Genomic DNA, 18951 nt, shown 5'->3' with positions numbered 1-18951 from the left:
GCAGTGGGCTACTAGCATACAACGATCAGGTGCCCACCCTGTGGCCGCTCTCTATACTCATCCTCCCTCCTCCCACTGAGTATGCAACTTTATTTGAGTTTTAGTTATTCTGTTTCTATGTTTTAGTGGAAATACTAATAAGTCAGCCATTATTAGGTGGTGGGATCAAATAATGATTCGGCCTAACGTACACGCTGAGGAGTAACTGAGCAATAAGGGGGGAAAGAGTCTATCTTGACACTATACAGGCAGCAGTGACTGGATCGGCACAGTATATAGGAGTCTTGTGGTTGCATGTTGTTAGGATGCACTGTATATTTCAGATACAGACGTGGACAAAATTGTTGGTACCCTTTGGTCAATGAAAGAAAAAGTCACAATGGTCACAGAAATAACTTTAATCTGACAAAAGTAATAATAAATTAAAATTCTATAAATGTTAACCAATGAAAGTCAGACATTGTTTTTCAACCATGCTTCAACAGAATTATGTAAAAAAATAAACTCATGAAACAGGCATGGACAAAAATGATGGTACCCCTAACTTAATATTTTGTTGCGCAACCTTTTGAGGCAATCACTGCAATCAAACGCTTCCTGTAACTGTCAATGAGACATCTGCACCTCTCAGCAGGTATTTTGGCCCACTCCTCATGAGCAAACTGCTCCAGTTGTGTCCGGTTTGAAGGGTGCCTTTTCCAGACTGCATGTTTCAGCTCCTTCCAAAGATGCTCAATAGGATTGAGGTCAGGGCTCATAGAAGGCCACTTTAGAATAGTCCAATTTTTTCCTCTTAGCCATTCTTGGGTGTTTTTAGCGGTGTGTTTTGGGTCATTGTCCTGTTGCAAGACCCATGACCTGCGACTGAGACCAAGCTTTCTGACACTGGCTAGTACATTTCTCTCTAGAATTCCTTGATAGTCTTGAGATTTCATTGTACCCTGCACAGATTCAAGACACCCTGTGCCAGACGCAGCAAAGCAGCCCCAGAACATAACAGAGCCTCCTCCATGTTTCACAGTAGGGACAGTGTTCTTTTCTTGATATGCTTCATTTTTTCGTCTGTGAACATACAGCTGATGTGCCTTGGCAAAAACTTCGATTTTTGTCTCATCTGTCCACAGGACATTCTCCCAGAAGCTTTGTGGCTTGTCAACATGTAGTTTGGCATATTCCAGTCTTGCTTTTTTATGATTCGTTTTCAACAATGGTGTCCTCCTTGGTCGTCTCCCATGTAGTCCACTTTGGCTCAAACAACGACGGATGGTGCGATCTGACACTGATGTTCCTTGAGCATGAAGTTCACCTTGAATCTCTTTAGAAGTCTTTCTAGGCTCTTTTGTTACCATTCGGATTATCCGTCTCTTAGATTTGTCATCAATTTTCCTCCTGCGGCCACGTCCAGGGAGGTTGGCTACAGTCACATGGATCTTAAACTTATGAATAATATGTGCAACTGTACTCACAGGAACATCTAGTTGCTTGGAGATGGTCTTATAGCCTTTACCTTTAACATGCTTGTCTATAATTTTCTTTCTGATCTCTTGAGACAGCTCTTTCCTTTGCTTCCTCTGGTCCATGTCGAGTGTGGTACACACCATATCACCAAACAACACAGTGATTACCTGGAGCCATATATATAGGCCCAATGGCTGATTACAAGGTTGTAGACACCTGTGATGCTAATTAGTGGACACACCTTGAATTAACATGTCCCTTTGGTCACATTATGTTCTGTGTTTTCTAGGGGTACCATCATTTTTGTCCATGCCTGTTTCATGAGTTTATTTTTTTACATAATTCTGTTGAAGCATGGTTGAAAAACAATGTCTGACTTTCATTGGTTAACATTTATAGAATTTTAATTTATTATTACTTTTGTCAGATTAAAGTTATTTCTGTGACCATTGTGACTTTTTCTTTCATTGACCAAAGGGTACCAACAATTTTGTCCACGTCTGTATATGGCCGCACTGTACATATTAGGCAAAATAACTCCACAATGTATGAGGGGTATGTGGTCGGAGTCTATATGGGGCATGTGGCAGGACCTTGTATGGGGAAAATATGGCTGAACTTGATGGGAATTAAATATGGATCTCTGTGACTCTGTGAATAATGGCACAAGCATAACCAATGGTCCACTGCAAACAGATGGACAAGGGACCTTAAAATTAATATGTTGCTATTAGATGGCATCAAAGGCCCCTAGAAGGCGGTGCTTTGACCATCACTGCTATGAGGCCATCACATCCCTTGGCCTCTGCTCAGATAAAAGTGCTTCAACCCAACTGTTTAATGGTCTCTTACTTTGGACCTCGGGATATTTCATCATCAACAGGAGGCCCCATCTCAGAGTTGTAGAAGTAGTTTCCAACCCGGCAACAAACAAATTGGAAACAAGCATGATTAAGTTGCTATTGTGAAAGTACAGATCCGATTCAGGACTATTCTGAAATATAGAAGAAGACAAGAGTGAATGAAGGCTGGTCATGTCGGATTACAATATGCATAAACACATAGCAGAAGGGGATGTGGATGTGCCAGAATTTGGTATGCAACTTGATGTATCTATGAAGTTATTATGTATGATATGCTTTGGACTGCAGCTATGTACTCACAGGTCTTATGCACATAGCTGAGCCATGTTCAGGAGGCTCAGTGTGTTAGGTGTAGCACCGTACTGTGAGAATACCCCTGTAATATGGCATCGTAAAGAACAAAGCAGGTGTCAGGTTCATAAAGAATTCAACAGGAAAACACCTCTGTATTCCTCTGCATGAAATGTGTGACATGTGAAGAAGGCATAGTACACACTAGAGGCCTATTGATCCTGTCTTACAGCTCTGCACAATTGTGCTGTCCCAGCTATGGCTTCTGAAAGCCAATTCATTTAATTGTTTTCTGTGTTATATTTATTGTTCACTAGTATAAGTTACTTCCTTATAGTGGCCATTGTTATGGTGACATCACACGTCAGCACGCACAAGATTTGGCGCGTTTCCTTCAATCAAGATGGTTTCCAAATGGATGAGGTGAGTATGTATTTTTTTGTTTTTTACTGCCATTTCAGGAAAAAAAAAATATTACCATAAAGAGCGAGGGAATTCGGCTTTGTGACAAAATACATTTTTCCTGAAATTCGGATCAAAGTCCACTTTGTTAACTTTGATTCTCTCAACACTAATGTTTACATTAGGATAAATTAGATTTTATCCACTGAGGACTTCTGGTGACATCTTACATGAGAATTACAGGTTACCTCTAGTTGCTTTATCAGAAAGGCATCAATGAAGTTCTCCTGGTGATTAATGTCCAGTCGACTCTTCTGCATGGTGAACGTTTCCATTATAAAGTTTTTTAATGTCGAATTATTTTTGAAAACTGTCCTATGTCCTCCAGGTAACCAGCGCATTATGTTAGGGTACATGTTGTACAACTTGTAGAGGTAAAGCACACATAGGATTATTCACAATGCCAACAACATCAAGAGTAAAGTTATTGTCCTCCATATGATCGCCTCCCTTTCATCATCATGTTTTTAGACCCCTTATTCTGTGCTAGTTCATTTGTTATGATATGATACTTATTTTTTGGGGGCGCATCCTATCAACATTTTTTGGGGTTCGGATGCGGACCCATTCACTTCAATAGGGCCACAAAAGATGTGAACCACGCAATAGGGCCACGCTGTCCGCATCCACACACCTGTTCAATTCCGTCTTCAAAATTATAGAACATGTGCTATTCTTGTCCGCATTATGGACAAGGATAGAACTGTTCTATTAGGGGCCGGATATTCCGTAAAATGTGGAATGCACACAGTCGGGATCCGTGTTTTGCGGATCCTCAATTTGCAGAATATGCATGAGCCCGAACTCTCAGGATAATATTATTTTATAGACAACTTTTATTGAACACAAAATATGTAACAAATGTAAAAAAAGATATGGATCCAAAAATCACCTAATAAAACCCTGACTTGATGCCCAAACACATGGTCACATCACATAATTGTAGTGGTTATACCAAAAAGGTAAGACAACACCTGAGCTGGGGCCAAAGTGCACACAATTGTACCATGTCCTTTTATACAGGATGGTGAACTGTCAGACTGTCGGAGAAGAGCATTTGTATATATAAAAGGAAATATACAGCATGGATAAATGTTCACCTTTAATAAACTGTGGTTAAAACATTCTCCTGAGATGAACGCATCAGCATAACATGTTTCTATCAAACATGGTCATACTCATGACTGATAAAAGTGGGGTCAAATGTTGTCCGATGCTACTTAGGTTGGGGCACAATTTCATCTGTCCCTCAGATGTCCCTCAGCTACCCCTGCCTAAAAGTGGAGCACCCGCCTCTGACAGGGGTGAGCCCACTTCTCAGGAGATTTGATTTTCCTGCATATAATAAAAACTTATGATACGTTAAAAGTTTTGATCGGTGGAGGTCCAATTGTTGAGACACTCCCTGATTGCCAATTTTAAGGGGCAGAAGCACTCAGCTAATAACTCTGCCCCTTCATTTCTGATTGGGTCTGCTTGGTTCACCTCAGAGAATGGAGTGAGCAGTATACAGTTTATAAAAAATCTTGCCAGTAGCTACCACTAGGGGGAGTTGAAGAGCGTGATTCATATGAATGTATTATTATTGTTAGGGGACTGTATATATAGGAGCAATATACAGTGGTCCCTCAAGATACAATGGCCTCAGGATACAATATTTTCAACTTGTAATGGTCTTTCCTGAGCCATAGTAAGTTGAAACTAAACTCACACTCTGATCCAACCAACCAACATGGTCATTTCACTGGCAAAACCCCTGTATTGACTGTTCTGTACAGCTCTTTGTCTGCACTAGGATGAGCTGCTCCTTTGGATGGCAGGTGAGGACAACTTAGTCATTTTATTTGTCTGGTATATTATGTATATTACACATAAACCCTGAAGAAACTCCTGTCCTCATCATAGAAAGTGAATTACAGCTTCCAGCATCTTCTCCTGACTGTTATATGTAAGGACTTGTTTTATCTGGCTTAGTTATCTGCTTATGTTCTCTTTTAAAAAAAAAAATTCTCCTATCTTGCGATCTTGGTGCATTTGCGAGGGGGTATCCTAGGGTGATGTTTTGTAAGAATTGAAAGGGATGATCTTTGGTACAGGGGCAAATGAGACACAGGGAAAAACACCTTGGGCACATGCGCTTAGTATCAGGGCCTAAAGACACCACTGGTGGATTGTATTCTCATTTGATGACTGTCATGGCAGCTTGTGACGTGAATTCTGTATTATGTAGGACTTACCGTGATCATTGGGCTACCCAGCAGCTTAAAGTTTTCATCGACTAATCTCATGAGTTTAAGGATCGTTGGATCTCCATAATCGTATCGGTGGCCAAGTAATATAGACACAATGACATTAGCCACAGCAGTGTTAATGATGGTCGTGTTCTCAAACGGCTGCCCTAGAAAAACAACATAGGACAGAGGTGTACTGTGATATTGTGTATCATATTAGATAATATGGTGGATCTTCTAATAACATATGGATCAATGTCAGGACATTAGTGGGAATGTCAGTTGTCGGGGACCTGAGGCAATGGTTGTTCCCACACTTAGCCCCATTGAATTCAATGAATAGTGTGGTATATTTATACAGTATCTTGGTTAAAATTGTGATAGACACTTCAACACTAGCAGCTTAAAAGAACAATAGTAACTAGAAAAGTTACAATTTCTGGGGAAATTGTGTGAAGTGTTCTTGCCTCCATTAGTAGTCTACAACTGGAGTGGGCAGAGTAACTCGGTGGAGTATCTGGAGTAACTGTGGAAAGGTTGGACTGGGCATAGTAACTTTATGGAGTAGGTAGAGTAACTGTGTGGAGTGTTTGGAGTGAGTAAAGATAGTAAACATCACACTAACCAATTGATTGATCAAATTTAGTGCACATGACAAGCTTGATAGAGGGAGAAATGCATTTCAACTTTTATTTATTTATATAGCACATTTAATTGCAATGTTGTTGCCCAAAGTGCTTCACAGTTACATTAAAACATACATTTATAAAAACATTAACAGCCGATTTGCGTAGGTGAGCTTAAAAATGAGGGAGTGGTGGCAGTTTTGAAATCATGACCTGATTTTTCAGCTCACACTCTAGCTTTTGTCACTCTCCTGGCTACTCACACACCTGGGTTCCTATGGCAACTCACTCTGCAGCAAGGGCAGAGAAGAGCGGTTAAAAACAAACTGCTCCAACTTGCTCACTTCACTGGTGGTTGCCATCTTCAAACGGTTGTAGTTTAAAAATTATAAATCCTACAGCGAAGAGCTTTATATTGTGAGAATCACAAGACACAGACCTACATTTTGCATAGTATGTCTCTGAAATATTAAAAATGGAGGCACAGTCGCAGTTTAGAAATTGCCTAGAGTGGAATTTCAATGAATGTCAATGGGCGGTGTAGGTTGCAAACAAATGGTCATATTGTGAAAACTATCAGGACTATGGCTTAGCCGTCTGACATTTTTAGTGGCAGCAGGGATAGCTGAACGTTTTGATATAAGATTTGTGTAGGTGGGCTTGAAAATGAGGGAGTGGTGGCAGTTTAAAAATCATGTCCTGATTTTTCAGCTCCCACTTTAGCTTTTGTCAGCTCCCACTCTAGTTTTGAACATTCCGCCATTCATTCCTATGGGACCTATTTTGCCACAAAAACGCCAATATTTTGTGAACCATTCGGCGAAACATTCCACAAAGTAATAGCACACCAATCGGGAACAAGCCACACGTTTCGGTATATTACTGTCTATGTAGTGTAAAAACTGTGGGAGGAGTTAGGGTGGAAAATTTGGCTATAATAATAAGAATATATATGTAAGATAACAGTAAGTGGTCTTGCCATGCAAGAACACTTAAAAAAAAAAAAAATTTAACATTATGTAAAATGAGGAAATAGAAAACAATGTGCAATATGGTATAGTCTATGCCGTTAGTTGCTCTTACAGTCACTAACCTCTTTTCGAAAAGTATTATAATGACAAGCTACTAGATGGAACTATTTGCAATTATAATAGTTTGCCGATCTCTTTCCTTATAGTGCTGGATATTACCACCAACAATACCAGCATAACTCCTTAGGCCTCATGCACAAATTAGAGCCATGTACGTGTTGCACATAGCCTGGGTAGGCTCTGGATGTGTCACCATATGATTATATTCTTTTCTTAGAAGCAATGATTTTTTTGGAGACTGGCCCACTACCATAAGTCACTTTTTTTTTTACATTTGTTAGCAACCTTTGTATAATGCCGTACGAAGTTACAGTATTAACCCAGACAGCTATGGGTGACATATTAAGAGGGTTGTCCGGCTTAGAAGCTGACAACCGTAGTGGTAGGAAGATGTGCATTGTTGTCCAGACCAGACCGGAAGTGGCTTAGTCCTATCATTGGTGTGATCTTAGCGGTCACATGTGCTTGAACAGCATGCCATCAGCGCATCCCTAGCAATGATGTGCCATTTAAGATCATGTTTCCATTGGCTGCAGTGGTCATGGCGCAAAGCCACTTCTGGTCCTGTTGTGACTGGAAGTGGATGGGGACAGGACAGAGGTACTGGAACAGCAGTACTGTGGACAGGTGAGAGTTTTTTGTTGTTTTTTTAAATGGGGAACACCTTTCGGCTACTGAAGTTGTCGGATCCTAGGCCGGACAACCCCTTCAACTTGAGGCTTCCACAGAGAAATAATCATGTACTGTACCTTTATAAGCTCCTGATTTCATGCAGAGATAAAGGGGGGAGTTTATAAAGACTGGTGTTTCATACCCATAAAACTGGTGTAAAACAGTGACATGTAAATCTGCTCCAAAGAGTTTTGTCCCAAACTAATCCAAGAGAAAAACAAAAGTCACATGTAGGGAGGTATAAGGAGGCATTACATCTAGGGGAGAATATATCCATACATAAGGCACTTAAGCCTCCATGGCAAAACGCAGCTGTCACATGGCTACATACTAGGGTGCCGTATGACCTTCATCTACTGGCCATGTGCATAATCTCTTAAACTCAATGAACTCAGATGCAATCCTTACAGCACATCTGTATTGTTGTACTGCATATAGTAGGTGTCAGTTTAAGATATGTTCACATCACAGTAGCCTGTACACTAGGAAAAACCATCGATGTATTCATGAATGTCCATAAGGCAATGGAGTCCAAAAGAATGTATTTTTGCCATGTATCGGGCCAGTATATGCCGGTATACAGAAATAAAAATTATAGACTAGTGCAGTAGACTATGGTATTCCATGAAATGGTATCCATTAAAAAATCCTTAGTATGCAGTATACTTTTTTTTTTTTTTACATGGGCGCATACGGATGACAGATAGCGGTGTATGGCCTTTGTCGGAAGTGCATGTTGGAAGCTTTTCCCAATGAATTCAGTAACTGGAGGCCAGTAACAAGATGTGAACAAGCTGGTGAAGTGTGTACCTCATATTAGGCTCTCTATCACTCCTCAAACCACATGCAAAAAAAAAAAAAACTAATATATCCTTTGGACTCCCATTGCGTCACTGAAGTGAATGCAAACTTTATTTTATACATTTCAATCCTGTTTTGGGAGGTTTAAACATATACAGTACCCCCAACAGAAAGCCCAGTGGAGGACTAAATGTAGTGCATAGGAATATATACCTGACTAGCAAACGCATAAAGGACATTCCTTACATATTAGTGTTACGAACAATGGTTGTAGAACCACTGTGCCAACCAACCAGTTTGATTTTGAGCTAGACCTAAGGGTGTTATCATGGCAGTCCCCCTGGCAGTTACCCTTACAGGGATCTGGACTTCACTGCACAGGAGCCACCAGGTCGCTACCTCTTGGAATAGTCCTGATGTGTGTAACACTGAATGAAAAGGCAATATAAGAAGTCAAGAAACAGGCAGAGATCAGGCAGAGTACATGAAAATCCTTAAAACAGACCAAATGTCAAGGCAGGACTCACAGGAAAAGTATGGTGAACAGGTACAGGTCAGGTGCATAGTCAGACAATTGGATAATAGCTACGATGCAGGCTCTAACTAGAAAATGCATTGCACAGACCATGAAATTAGGTAATCAACACAATTATGAGGAGCAGCTGATTAGCAATTTAACATAGCCATTGTCTCCTCGTATTGCTATGCAGAGTCCATCTGGGAGGGTTGCTATGCTGACCAGACAAGCATCAGTTGCATGACCTGTCACTATGACTAGAAACCGAGCCAATCAGGTTTCAGTCTCTGTGTCCAAATATAGAGCGATTTGTTTGTCTAGGCTCTGTACTGCGGGAATACTGCAGTTTTCTCTGGTTTTGACCTGTGGCTTGTTTTTGGATTATCTCTTGCTGCTGATTCTGCTCACATTGACTCTCCTGGCATTGACTTTGTCTTGTACCTGGATTTCCTTTTATTTGTGGCAATAAGAGAGGAGCAAATTGAAGTTGACAAAATTTGATTACTTCCAAAGCGAGAATTTCCTCCCGCTTCGTGGTAACAAATCATAATTTTTTCTAAAATAGCTGCTGCACATGTTACTGTACAAAGTGAAAGTAAGAACCCCGGGAACGAGGGAGCACCCACAATGGCATGCAGACAGCCAATCAGCAGATAGCAAGCTCCAGTGATGTCACAGCCCTATAAAAAAAAAACGGTCTCTGCCATTTTACAGTGAACTTAGTGCAGGGAAAGATGTTACAGGCGCTAGGGAGAGTTTAGAAAAGACTTTATTCACACAAAAAAACAAAACTATTGAGCAGTTCAGGGAAAGATTATTCATAGTGTAAGGAAAGGATAGGGAGGCATTATCCACACTGTAGGGAGAGAGCAGGGTCCAACAGGAAAGTGTAAAGCCTGGGTAATAGGAGCTATTCTATTACATCTTGCTGCACTAATTGGGGTTAGTATAGGGCTTTCGTGGGTGCACGTCTCCAATCAATTCCTTCCACCCAATGAGTCTTGTATACATTTTTTACAAAAGATGGCGGAGACGGCACACCAGATGAAGTTGCTATTTAAGCTTTATTCGTACAGTAGTACACACGATAGCATTTACGGCTGGTGCAACGTTTTAGGCCCTGATACGTTGCCCTTTATCAAGCTTAAGCCTGGATTATGGCGGACATGGCGTGGTGCTTCTTGTACTTACCTGGTAATCCTGACAGTTCTGCTACCAGTATGTCGGCACCAGTAATCTGATATCTGAAGCAGGTGTATCTTGGGTCCTTAGCAGCCAAGTCCATCCTGCCTTGCAGCGCGGTCTGGTGAACTGCTAAGGGGGGCCTTAGTTTCATACTACCTGGAGAGGTTTCAAAAGCAGGTTTTGGGCACACTAGGGGTGGCCTGGAAGGTGACTGTAGTTTGGCCATGCAGCACCTCACAGTAAGTTTAACCCTAGCAGTGCTGAAGATAGAGGTACAATGAATACAAGTCCTAATTCACACACAGGAAGCTGGCACCTGTGCACACAAGACATCGGCGGTCATGAACTGTTATTGTAGCAGTTAGTTGGGTCTATGACGTTATATAATGATATAAAAATATTGATATTATAATATTGTGCATTGTACATGGAACATCTCACCTCCATATGACTTAAATGTCTGTACTAATGAGTCGCATTCTTCATTTATCCGATCTTCTAAAGATTTCTTCCCCATTCCAAAGTCTTTCAACTTTGAAAGAGTAAATCTTCTCATTACTTTCCAGTTTTCGCCATTAGAAAAGACAATACCTTGAAAAAGGAGAATGTAAATAGTGTTATTCCGGATTATTGGATGCTGGGTTAGAGGAAGTTAATTAAGTGGTATACACTACTATATGACGGTTTATTATGATATGGCCATTTAACATAAGGTGAATTAACCTCCTAATAATCACATTAAAATTGGAAAAACCCTCCCAAAAATGTCACTTTTTTTTATTGTAGATTTGCCTGAAGTAAATCTTGTTGGCAAACAACTTAGGGGACACAACTGCATTTTTAACCCCTTAGTGAAGTAATTAATTTTAGCCTTAAGGACCAGCAACACTTTCCCCCTTCATTAACCTTTTAATTTTTTTCCTTCTAAATTTCTTTATTTTTATTTTGCAAGATTAGTTGTAGACTTTTTAGGAACTATTTTGGGGTATATAAAGTATCTAACAAAAGTCAGTCCACCCCTCACATGTTTGTAAATAATTGACACAAAAATTCATAATTGATATGGGTTTACTATTTTGTGGCAATCATTTTCATGTAACATGTATAGGTTTGAACAAATGGGGTGACTATGGTGATGGTTTCTGTTAGTGATTGCATTAAAAAAAGAAAATTACATTTTTTATTTGTATTTTTTTCTTATATTTTAATTTAATTTTGGCACATAATATGTCCCTCAGAAGGTCATTAAAAGACCTCAGGAGAGCACTGACTTTTACCTTTATTTTTTTTCACTGTAACTGGGGTAACAGGGTAAAACAGCCCCATGTGGGGCATTGCACACAGCCAGAGTTGATTAGGGTCTCCTTAGACCAGGCATCCTCAAACTGTGGCCCTCCAGCTGTTGTAAAACTACAACTCCCACAATGCCCTGCTGTAGGCTGATACCTGTAGGCTGTTCGGGCATGCTGGGAGTTGTAGTTTTGTAACAGCTGGAGGAATCTGTTACAGTTCCTCCAGTTTGAGGATGCCTGCCTTAGACCCTGCAGAACTGTTCCTGTCCCAGACACCCACGGCGGTCACATGACCGCTGTGACTAGCAGAAGAAGCGGCACTGTCGCATCCTGCTCTCCATACCTGCGCTCGTTCAGCGCTCTCTTCTCGGCACAGGAGAAGGCAGAAGCGGTAATAATCTGCTCCTGTCTTCTTCTCAGGGTCCCCGATGTGTCTTACAGCCGGGACACAACCTGCTCCTGCTAGATTGCTGGAGCTTTAATCCCAACGCTGATCAGTGCTGGAATTAAAGTGCTGCCTAAATGTGTATATACTGTATGCTATCTGCACGAGGCATGTGCAGATAGGACGTATCTACCCAATGGGAAGTCGGGACGGGGTTAACATTATTTTGTGGCATTTATTTATGGTGTACACTGTGCGTTATAAATAACAAAACCTTATTATGTGGGTCAGTGCAATGATGATAATGTCATATTTCTATATTTTTTTTCCTTTCCTCCTGCAGACTGTCAGCTCCCCAACTGCTGCTTTAGCTGCTCATATCTCTGCATAGGTAGCAGCTGGAGACATTCCAGGATTTCATACGATACCAAAAGGACAGCATTAGCACAAAAAAACCTGAAGATATCACTGTTAGAAATCATTGTATTGTCTGAAAGCTGACATTCCAAGCTTTCAAACAATACCAGAATACAAAGATACCAGCATTATCTTCACTACACGGGAAGATATATCAGTGTTAGAAATCGGGATGCAATAAATGCAGCTAAAAGTAAAATCAGGTTTTATTCCTGACTCGCTTTCTAACAGCAATATCTCCTGCTTATCTTGTGCTAATGCTATTATTTTGATCTTGTATGAAAGCCTGGAAAGTCTCTAGATGCTACCTATCCAGAGATATGAGCAGCTAATCCGACCAACAACAATATCTGCATGGAGTTTATATGTTCTCCCTGTGTTTGCGTGGGTTTCCTCCGGGTACTCCGGTTTCCTCCCACACTTAAAAGACATTAGACTTAGATTGTGAGCCTCATTGGGGACAGCTTGATTCCAATGTCTGTAAAGAGCTGTGCAATATGTCAGCGCCATATAAGTGCGTAAAATAAATAAATAATAAATCATAAACTAGATTCCCCTCCACCTTCTGCCCAAGCTGGGCTCTGGCAGAACAGTTAAGTGTTTCTCCCACAAGACCAGCTGAGCTCAGGAAAACTGCTAGGTGGTTAAAGAGGTTGTGCAGTGGGTAAAGAGGAGGCAGTGCTTGTGTGAGCCCTGCTCCCACTTCAATATTACATTGCACCACAGTGTAATTACAAATGAGGCGACCCGCAATGTAATCTTGAAGAGGAAACCGAGCACTAGCCCGACTCCTCCTTACTGCAAGGTCTCCCCATAGATGAAGGTCCCAATAGCGAGAAACTTTATGAACAGATTATTGTCAAAGGAACCTTCTAGTAAATAAGAACTTTCACAAAGTAGAGAATCATTTCAAAGGGTAAAATGCTCAGATTAGTCTTTTCTTTGACATTGTACTTGCCCATGGCTGTCAATCACAGTTGCCCTTCTATGAGTGATCATGCGGGCTCTGCTGTCACAATGGGTAACAGGGTTATTGTTAGCTTATTCTTACCATGTCCATTTGATGTTTCGGTAAATATCGGTATGTCAGCTCTGTCGGCGAATTCATTAGCATGGTTGACAAAAGCGTCCTTTAGCGCATCATATCCATACAAAACCACAACCTTCTGCATTCCTAATTGGACACTGAACACTGGGCCAAACCTGTTGCTCAGCTGTAAAATGAAATGAAGAATAAAATATAATAAATATAATAATAATAATAAGTATAATATTAAATATTTAATGATTTAGGGCTCATGCACACAGCTCATGCTGTGTTCATCCCCCATCACGGATGTGGAGCCATTCACTTGAATGGGTCTCCAATCCGGAAGGCCCGGAGTACAGCGGAGTGCTTCAATAGGGTTTCTCTCCGTGCCTCTGCAAAGCAAAAAAGTAGGGCATGTGTTACTTTTTTGTGGTGCGGATGGATCACGGACCCATTCAAGTTGAATGGGTCTGGATCTGTCTACGGAATCCACACTGATGTTGCCCATGCATTGGGGACTGAAAATTGCGGTCCCAAATGCACGGAACGGCTGACCAACGGCCGTGTGCATGAGGCCTTACTTTTACTAATAAATTATTACTGATACTACTGATGCACAGTATATAGTAGTAGTGAAATTCCACTCAAAACCTGAAAATTCAGCTGTAAATACTATTAACTAGTGATGGACGAACATCTGCCGAGACGGGATCAAATGTTCGCGAACCGCAAGTTCGCGGCGGGTCCCATTCATTTTAATGGCAGGAGAACCAGAAAAACCTTCAGCTCATATTTGCAGCCAAGAAATAATTACTAGAAGTGCACAAATAGTCCCACAACATGGACAGTGACATACCAGATGTATTAGATGTATTATTCAAATTTGCAATCTCCATTCCTTATTTTTCTCAATGCAAAATATCGGCAATATAATTTTTGCGTACGCGCATGCGCACACCAGTTATAATTATTTTTTACAATACCGTTTGTCACTGTGTGTAGCAGAGGGAACGCAGCAAAACCGCAAACAAATGCTGCAGTAGCCAAATGCACTATATAGAAAGTATGTTATTGGTATATAACACTCTGCTTTTATCAGTTTTTTGGGGGGGCAACTGGTCTATCACACCAGTTATAATTATTTTTTCTAAATGCGTTTGTCACTCTGTGTAGCTGCAGTATCGCTGCAGAACTGCTCAATACAAATCAACTATAATATGCTTTGTATGTTAGAAAGTATATTATAAGTGTATTACACCCCTCTGTACTGCACACCTATCAATAGTACACCTATACCGGTCCTTAAAAGGACTTTTGTGGACCTATTTTATAGCGTTTTTGTCTCTAACATAGAAACATAGAATGTGTCGGCAGATAAGAACCATTTGGCCCATCTAGTCTGCCCAATATACTAAATACTATGGATAGCCCCTGGCCCTATCTTATATGAAGGATGGCCTTATGCCTGTCCCATGCATGCTTAAACTCCTCCACTGTATTTGCAGCTGCCACTTCTGCAGGACGGCTATTCCATGCATCCACTACTCTCTCAGTAAAGTAATACTTCCTGATATTACTTTTAAACCTTTGCCCCTCTAATTTAAAACTATGTCCTCTTGTAGCAGTTTTTCTTCTTTTAAATATTTTCTCCTCTTTCACCTTGTTGAATCCCTTTATGTATTTAAAAGTTTCTATCATATCCCCTCTGTCTCGTCTTTCTTCCAAGCTATACATGTTAAGGTCCTTTAATCTTTCCTGGTAAGTTTTATCCTGCAATCCATGTACCAGTTTAGTAGATCTTCTCTGAACTCTCTCCAAAGTATCAATATCCTTCTGGAGATATGGTCTCCAGTACTGAGCACAATACTCCAAATGAGGTCTCACCAGTGCTCTGTAGAGCGGCATGAGCACCTCCTCTTTCTACTGGTAATGCCTCTCCCTATACATCCAAGCATTCTGCTAGCATTTCCTGCTGCTCTATGACATTGTCGGCCTACCTTTAAGTCTTCTAAAATAATGATCCCTAAATCCCTTTCCTCAGATACTGAGGTTAGGACTGTATCACTGATTTTATATTCTGTTCTTGGGTTTTTACGCCCCAGGTGCATTATCTTGCACTTATCAACATTACATTTTAGTCGCCAGATTTTTGACCATTCCTCTAGTTTTCCTAAGTCCTTTTCCATTTGGTGTATCCCTCCAGGAACATCAACCCTGTTACAAATCTTTGTGTCATCAGCAAAAAGACACACCTTACCATTGAGGCCTTCTGCAATTTCGCTGATAAAGATATTAAACAATATGGGTCCCAGAACAGATCCCTGAGGTACCCCACTGGTAACAAGACCATGGTCTGAATATACTCCATTGACTACAACCCTCTGTTGCCTGTTCCTCAGCCACTTCCTAATCCATTCAACAATGTGGGAGTCCAAGCTCAAAGACTGCAATTTATTGATAAGCCTTCTATGTGGGACAGTATCAAAAGCCTTACTAAAGTCCAGATAAGCGATGTCTACTGCACCTCCTCCATCTATTATTTTAGTCACCCAATCAAAACAGCCTGTCCCTGCTCCACACAGCAACCTCTCCCTAAACTGACAAAAGACTGAATGTAAAATGGCGGCCATATCGGGTTTATTTCTAAGGTAGGGGGTATGTCCATGTGCTGAAACTTTTCAATTGGCTGTCCTGTACCACCTGATGAATGTGTCATGGGTCAAAGTTCTTCACAATGTAAAAGATTATGGCGCGAATATCTCCATATGATCGCATGTTCGGCGAATCGCGAACGAGCAAAGTTCGCCGCAATCCGACCGCCGGGTGAACCGCAAGGACATCACTACTATTAACTACAGTATTCGCTTACCCCACTCAGGGGGTAAGTGTCAAGGAATGTGGCAAGGGTGCTAAGGTTTTGCCAACAATCCACTCAGCCTTGGCCAGGGTATTAAGACAAGCTAGTGCAACAAACTGAATGTATGCCTCAGAAGGGTTCAGGAAGCTGAGATATTAGAAGCTGTTTGGTGGTGTCCTCACATGATAGATCTCCTATAATTGTACCTGTTCTTCCTGTGAGATGAAGGAAGAATGCAGTCACTGATTTTCTTCCTTCACTGCCTAAGGCCTCTTGCACACGCCCATATGCCTTCCGAGATATACGGTTCGTGAGCGGGCCATATGTCCCGGAGTGGTATTGATTGGGCACACGGGAGCACACAGCATCATAGATTACAATGATGCTGTGGACGTCATACCGCCTGCGGGACTATTGTCCCGCACTCATATGATCTTAAAATACCGTGCGTTTTTCACTGAAGCCCCATTCACTTCTATGGGGCCTGGGCTGCGTGAAAAACGCAGAATATAGAACGTGCTGCGTTTTTCACGTAACGCAGAACTGATGCGTGAAAAAAAAACGCTCATGTAAACAGACACATTGAAATGAATGGGTCAGGATTCAATGCAGGTGCTATATGTTCACGTCACTCATTGCACCAGCGCGGAAAACTCGCTCGTGTGAAAGGGGTCTAACAAGGAACATTTTCAGTACCTTCAGGGAACTATTTAATACAGTAGTAGGACATAAGTTGATGTCAGACTCCATAGTGCCGACCACATCTGGCAATCACATCCAAGTGGGACTCTAAGTTGGAGGGCTCCATTCCAAAGATAGGCGGGTTCTGGATCCCATATCTATCAGATATTTACTGTAGGGCATCTCCTGTGGATATGCTATGAATGTCTGTGATGGGAATATCGGTTTAAAGGTAGTCTGTCACCCAGTTTCAGAGTAAGCATACCGCCATGAAGGGTAGGTGCCTTGAAACAATCATAATTTTCATGGGAAAATCTGGTCCTCTAATCTGTAGATATGCATACCCTTTAGTGATCAGCAAATTTCCGGAAATTTGATTTGGGTCTCACCCAAATTGACTCCACCCATATCAAAACTGCTTGAAAAATGGCGGAGACCATACTTGTGTTCTCCTCTTCAAATATTCTCGCCAAACATTCTGATTCAATACAGTATGAATTTTTGTAATAATTTGGGTTACATTTTGATTCTATTCCTTTTCTGTTTATTCAAATAAGGTTTATGGTGCACCATGAACGGGGGTACCCTGTTTGGTGCGCTGTTGCTTCACCAGTATTGTTGCCCAGTGCCTCCTTCTCTAATTTGAATGATAGTCACTTAGATTATATTTAATCATATTACTCTGAGCCTCCCTGAGATCAATAGGCTCTAACATCTGCCCAGGTTTACTAGTTTCTGACCTTTGCCCCAATTATAGTGATTAAGGATGGGTGAATCAAAGTGAATGAAGTGGACTTCGATTCATATTTCAGGATAAATTCGATTCACTTTGAAGCCTAATTTCTTTGTGCCTTCCGGTAGCAAATGTATTTAACCTGATATAGTGTACAAAAACAAAAAAAATATATATATATACTTACCTCATCCATTTGCTTGAGACAGGCTGCCTGCCGACATCTTGCTTGAAGATCATGGTCGAAATCCCGGCGAGGTGACGTATGACTTCACCGCGCAAGCCAGCGTGTTGAGGTCATCTTGGGCTGCGTGAGATTTTGCACCAGACCTTCAAGCAAGATGGCAGCGGCTGGCCCGTCGAGGGCGAATGGATCAGATAAGGTTTTTTTTTTGTTTGTTTTTTAATTTTACACACTTATGTATATCAGACGCTGCAATCATGTATGAATACGGCATCTGAGGAGTACAATAATGGTGGGCGGCACAATCATCACTCCCTGTCATCGCGCGCACTACTTACGAAGTAATTCGTTACAAAGTGTTTTTTTATTTTTTATTCGATGAAGCAGCCGAATCTAATTTTACAAAACTTTGCTCATCTCTAATAGCAATAAAACTCATACAAATTATAAAATACAGTAGCTTGCAGTTGCATCCAAATTGTGGAATTTTGACAAAGACATTTGTAAATTTTTGTTACCAAATGGAATAATTGCGTTATATAATATACTGTAGCTTGAGCCTAGGGCCTCTTTTACACCGGCCACAGACCTGGGTAATCTTTTATCTCAGATATCCTTACCTGGGTGAATGTTTTGGAAGGGTTCTTTACATCAAATAAATGCATATTCCCAATGATTGGTAAGCAGTTTGGTCCTGGTGGAAAATTCTTGTTTTTGCTTTCCTTCTTATAAAATACTTTGCTCAGAAGAAGGAAAATAAGGAGGAAGAGAATAAGTGTGATAATATCCACGCTGAACATGGTGATGGTCAAATCTACATTGAGAAGGAGAGAGAGTTTTAACATTAAAATTAAGTGATGACTTGTGTTTTCTAAATTTCCGTTGTCTATGTAGATAATGCTGTTGAGCATTATGTAATCCTGTGGGGCAGAAAATGACCAAGCAAGTTATAGCCTCCAGCTCCACCCATACTCTTCTTCCCCATATCTACCACACCACTTTATCCTTAGTCTACCAGGGTATAACAGAGCTTAGTCTTGGATACAGAATGAAGAAGTGGACAGACGTCCTGCAAGAAGTTACAGTATAATACAGAAATAGCAGTTCTGTGTTAAAAGGAGCTCAACCTTTAACCACTTAAAGGGAGTCTTTCACCTAATCTGAGCGTTTTAGAC

At 41.0% G+C, this 18951-nt stretch overlaps 1 protein-coding gene across 3 annotated transcripts in view; it reads right to left on the bottom strand.

Moving 5' to 3' along the window:
* LOC122934193 (cytochrome P450 2C5-like) overlaps window positions 1-18951 on the bottom strand; it is a 64087-nt gene that overhangs the window by 16166 nt on the left and 28970 nt on the right. For all 3 annotated transcript variants that reach the window (XM_044289475.1, XM_044289476.1, XM_044289477.1), the window contains 6 exons: window positions 18397-18590; window positions 13343-13505; window positions 10639-10788; window positions 5312-5472; window positions 3263-3439; window positions 2311-2452 (listed from right to left, as the gene is read on the bottom strand). In XM_044289475.1, the coding sequence (XP_044145410.1) occupies window positions 2311-2452; window positions 3263-3439; window positions 5312-5472; window positions 10639-10788; window positions 13343-13505; window positions 18397-18576 (973 nt within the window). In that variant the 5' untranslated portion in view covers window positions 18577-18590. The remainder of the gene's footprint in view (window positions 1-2310; window positions 2453-3262; window positions 3440-5311; window positions 5473-10638; window positions 10789-13342; window positions 13506-18396; window positions 18591-18951) is intronic.

The sequence above is a fragment of the Bufo gargarizans genome, chromosome 4 (assembly GCF_014858855.1).
Source record: "Bufo gargarizans isolate SCDJY-AF-19 chromosome 4, ASM1485885v1, whole genome shotgun sequence".
Lineage (NCBI taxonomy): Eukaryota > Metazoa > Chordata > Amphibia > Anura > Bufonidae > Bufo > Bufo gargarizans.
Note: the sequence above shows the minus strand (reverse complement) of the source record. Positions and strands in the feature narration are given on the sequence as shown.